The 5,186-nt window shown below is 38.2% G+C and overlaps 1 protein-coding gene across 1 annotated transcript; it reads left to right on the plus strand.

The window, feature by feature from the left end:
* The first annotated feature begins 368 nt into the window (after positions 1-368).
* Positions 369-2,719, plus strand: LOC149578243 (uncharacterized). The gene has a single exon (XM_089827926.1). The coding sequence runs from the start codon at positions 437-439 to the stop codon at positions 2,453-2,455; it is 2,019 nt and encodes a 672-aa protein (XP_089684052.1). The 5' UTR covers positions 369-436; the 3' UTR covers positions 2,456-2,719.
* Positions 2,720-5,186: the final 2,467 nt, after the last annotated feature.

The raw sequence follows: 5,186 nt of genomic DNA on the forward strand, positions 1-5,186 counted from the left end.
ACTTAAATTTTTTTTGGTTGAAACTTTATAGCTACCATTAATATGATAGACAACTCACTCAAATGAAATAAATAAGTTTGACAATATGTAAGAATATCTTCTTCATATTTTGACATATGTTTTCTTGAAAAATTAAATTAAAATATATTTCTCCTTAACTTTAGACTTATCTACAATGTAAATATTTGAAAAATCTAGTTTTATAATGTGAATTAATTTAACAAATAAATGAATAAAGCTTTATATCATTTTTTTATATCTTTATATTTTTTAATTACAAAAATTAAAAATAACGTTTAATAAAAGTCATAAAATAGTAATATAAACAAAGAAGTCTTAGAATAAAATTCTTTTGTTTGCTTTGTGTTAATTATGCACTCGTTTATGTGAAAGGGATAGCGTAGAGGAGCTGTGGACAAACAAGGGAGAAGCAACAATGCCTCGTGCAATCCTGCATCATCATCACAATCCATTTCTACGGTCCTCCTCTCAACGACAGATCAGTAATAATCCCAAACGCTGTATCCGGCATTCCGAGCTCTTTAAATCCCCTCGTTACTCCTCCATTTCAGGGGTCACTACGTCAGTGTCCACCACAGCACCCAATCCAAAAGCGAGTCCTCTCCTCCTTAGCGCTCTGACGAGAGAAAAAGACTCTCTCAAGGCCCTGCGAATCCTTCGACAGGAGGTCCAACAGTCCGCTCACAATGTGCCGCCTTCCGCGTACGAATTCATGATTCACCGTCTGGGGTTTGGTCGGCGCTTCGACCGGATGCGAGAGGTTTTTGGGTTAATGAACCCTCCCACTGAAGGAGCGGTTTTGAAAATGATAGAGAGCTACGCCAAACACCAAAGGCTGGACAAGGTCCTCCGATTTTTGAAAGAAATTAAGGTAACAGAAATCCCGCTCAACACCAAATGTTACAATGTTTTGTTCGATTTGATTGTAGATATGAATGAGCTTAACATTTTGGGGCCATTGTATTCACAAATGACCTCTGGTGGAATCCAACCTGATGTGGAGACATTCAATATAATGATCAAGGCCCTATGCAACGAAAACAAGATTGATTCTGCCTTTAGTTTGTTGAAGCAGATGTCATCTGACTATGGGTTTGTCCCTAATGATGATACCTATAAAACTCTTATGAATGGACTAGTTCAGAATTATGGGGTGGATGAGGCCTTAGAAACTTGGAAGCAATGGGAGTCAAATGGGCACATTCCTAGCACCATTATAACTGCCTTGTGCCAGACGGGTTGGGTGGAGGAGGGCATCAGACTTGTGGAGGAGAAATGTGAAAGTGGTTTCTGCCCTGATTCTGATACTTTTAATACGATTGCCTATGGCTTCTACAAGCGGGGCAATTTGGATGAGGCCGCCGTGCTTCTGGAGGAGATGTGCGCTACTGGTTTCTCCCCTAGCATTGTGACTTTCAATAGCATCACCAGCCAATTCTGTAGAGCCAAAAATGCAAGGAAGGCAGCCCGTTTGTTTGTAAGAATGGTAGAGAAGGGCTTCAAACCTGATGGCCTTACATATACTACTCTGATTTCAGATATGTGCAGGACTGACCAAATGGGTCCTGCAGTGGGTTTGTTGAAGGAGATGGCGTCAGACCATAATTTGACCGTTAGTAAAGAAACATATTCAAGTCTGGTAGCAACACTTTTAAAGCGGAATAGGGTGAATGAGGCCTTGGAATTGTTGAAGGAAATGAATTCAAATGGACATGTTCCTACAAACGTAGTTTACAATGGTGTGCTACATGGATTCTGCAAGCGGGGTAGGATGGAGATGGCGAGCAGAAGTCTGGAGGCGATGATTAAAATGGGGTTCTGCCCAGATGGTAGGACTTTCAATATACTAATCAATGGCTTCTGCAAGAAGGGCTGGGTGTCGGAGGCCACCAGACTTATGGAGGAGATGTCTAGATTTGGGCTCCAACCTGATACTGTGACTATCAACACAATTCTAAATGGATTCTGTAAAGCCAGAGAGGCAGGAAAGGCAGCAGATCTACTTGAGAAGATGATGGAGGAGGGCTTTAAACCTAATAATATTACATATAATACTATAATATCAGGCTTGTGTGACATAGGAAAGTGTAAAGAGGCAAGAAGGCTTCCGGATGAAAGGACTGTGAGAAACTTTGTTCCAGATGTGTTAACATATAATACTTTGATCCATGCAGAGTTAAAGCGAGGAGAAATGGACGAAGCTGTTGATCTTCTCGATGAGCTGATTAGAACGTGGATGATGCCTAATGATTGCACTCAAAGGACCTTATTGTATTCAGTCTTCAAAGATTTCAGCTTGGATGATTCTATAAAGTTGATTGACAAGATGCTTGAAAAGAATTGTATTCCACCCGGCACTGCATACGATCTACTGAAGGAGAGGGTTGCAAGCAGGGTACAATCAAACAAGATACATGGCTCGAATCAAATTTAGACCGAGGAAAGCTGTGTTCTAGTTATTATTCAAATATTACCCCGGTGGAACATGCGGGCTCATCATCTTCCTATACCTTGTTATAAAAAGTGTCATTTCTTCAACCAATCCCGGCCTTGAACAGAACTCTGCCCAAATCAGGCAAGAATGTTAAGAAATGAAGACTCATTGTCCACCATCCAGTAAGGATTTCAACATTTCTAAAGAGTTCCGGTTTTGAATGTCAACCCCAGTTATCAATTAAAATAGATTTCTCTTCAATTAGATTCTTGTCCAGTTTTCTCACAGATTTTCCAGCTGTGTATTTGTTACTTTTTTAAGCTCCACAATTAACCTGGAGAAACCTTGAAAATGTTAGAATTGAGATGTGTTTGTTATTGAATATTGTTTGTTCCCGAACAATAAATCTGAGTGTTAAATATCATTGTACTTGTAAGCTGATTGGTTAGGCCATCCTTAAACATCACATACTCAGAAAAAGATTAAGATTGTAAAAAAAAATTAATTTTGACTATTTAATATTTTTAGTGCAGGAATCAACCTTCATGTATGATGTTTAAGCCGTCCAGATTGATTATAGTCTTTTTTTTGGTGCAAAAATCTCATAAGTCTGTCCATCTTGAAACAATAAAAGACCATTTTCTCAATTTTAACAGTTAATGCAATCAGATTTCCACAATCCATGATTTATAATGCTGAGTTTCTGGAATAGATTGTGTAGAAATTTTTCATCTCTACACAATCTATTCCAGAAACTCAGCATTATAAATTTTAACAGTTTCCAATTTAGTTTCTGGTTTACTGCTTATACTGGTAACATTCTCTTATCATTCCCTGCTAATACTGCTAATAATGGTCTTTTCAAGCAAGATATGGTTGAAGAAACAGAAGTGTTTTTTAAGGTGAGATGAATGATCAGGAAGTTTCAGCAACTGCAGGAACTTCAATAACTGTATCCATGGTCTCTGTAACATTTTAAGGTGAAAAAAACCAATTGAGGTCATTGACGAGATGCTTGTTAAGGTATTTGCTCATCTTAACATAGCACCCAAAAGCATAACACAATTTTTTTTAGGGTGTAAATCATAAAAGTTGCAGATATTGTCCAGATGATGGTTTTCAATTGTTGCCATCCATATGATCTATATACGATACTCTGGCTAGTGATCCCTGTAGCATGAGCTTGCGACCAACTTATTGCAATCATTTGGTATGAAATGATCCCCAGTGCCACAACCCATATGCGTGATTTACAAGGACTTTGTAAGCTACGTAGTCAAGGTGGAGAAGCAACAAAATTTGTGAGAAATTTGATGGAGAAAATTTGCGTCTAAAGATCATAACTTTCATGCAACTTGGTGAAGGGCCCTATTTATTTTTGTAGGGGAAATGCTCTAGCAAGTTCTAGGAAGAGAGAATATATTGTGGTGGGGGGGTTTACAATAATTGTTTTGGGCCAAATGTTGGGTAGAAATCAATGCACTGTGTACACTTTGACATTTTAACATTACAGTTTAAAGGGAATATGTAAGTGATTTTCCTTTTTATAATTTGCTCTGATTAATGAAAGCAGAGTTTTCAGAAGGACCTATAGCCTTGTACCATTGTACACAGAAATTAAGATGTTACGCATAACTGGACCACAAAGAACAACCAAATGAAACAACCAAAGCATAACTAGAAGATCGGTATCAAACAAAAAATATTACCCAAATCAAAATGCTCCAGAGGTGGTTATTTCACAGCACACCAATTTTCAGCTCTTTTTTGTTTCCCCATGCAGCGGCTACACGTCTTTTAAGAATTTGTTATTAAAGAAACCCAGTTTCGAACTTCTATGGTGCTATCTCAGTACTAAGTCAGAATTTGAAGCTAAAAAGAGAAATGTACAAAGACCACTGCCTCGTCTATTTTTCGTTTTTAAGCTGACGATTATGAAGACAACCCCAAATAAAGGTGTTAAAAATGGAAAACTTCATGAAAAGTGGCTTGATACTATCTGCAGCTATAGCTATACGTCGCCATCAGGGGTACTGGAAATGTCCCTCATAGTCTGTATGTACAACTTCCAGGGTTGTTTCAAGTTTTGGTATAGCACAACCTGCTTGCCTAAGATTATATACCACAAGCAGTCCGGCCCATGTGAAGGTCAGCATGGCAAAATTAGGAGGCAAAGAATTCGTGCTACATCTAAAGTCCATACTCCGGGAGATTTTCTTTTCTGTGTTCAAAGACACTGCCTTTTGAGGACAGATTACATGACAACATATTGAAGGCAACACTGAGTTACCTGTCGTGGACAAAATATTATTTACAGACTTTCTATTTTTATTAAGCCAATAGGCTTATTCTGTGGCAAACTTCAGCTGTGATTCTTCGGATGTCTTACACCGGAGGCGGTGGCCGGCTTATTCTCTGAAAAACTTCGGCCAGAATAACGTTGCTGTTTTACTGAGATGCATTGTAAACGTGTTTTCCCTCTGCTTTGAACCTGCAGTTTGTGTTGAGCTAAAATGAAAGACACAGAAATAAAATAAAACTGAATCAGAAAATGCATTAGTAGACATAGAGTTTATAGAGTTCATAGTGGTTCATCCAGAATGTCTTGACTACGTCCACTCTTCATGCAGGGCAATATCTCTATTCAGATAAATCACAATACAATGCTATAGCAGCAATCAAGTGGTTATACATATTCTTTTCAGTCTTTCAATAGAAGATGAAAGGGCAT

The sequence above is a fragment of the Cupressus sempervirens genome, chromosome 1 (assembly GCF_028749045.1).
Source record: "Cupressus sempervirens isolate cs-2001-9-10 chromosome 1, ASM2874904v1, whole genome shotgun sequence".
NCBI lineage: Eukaryota > Viridiplantae > Streptophyta > Pinopsida > Cupressales > Cupressaceae > Cupressus > Cupressus sempervirens.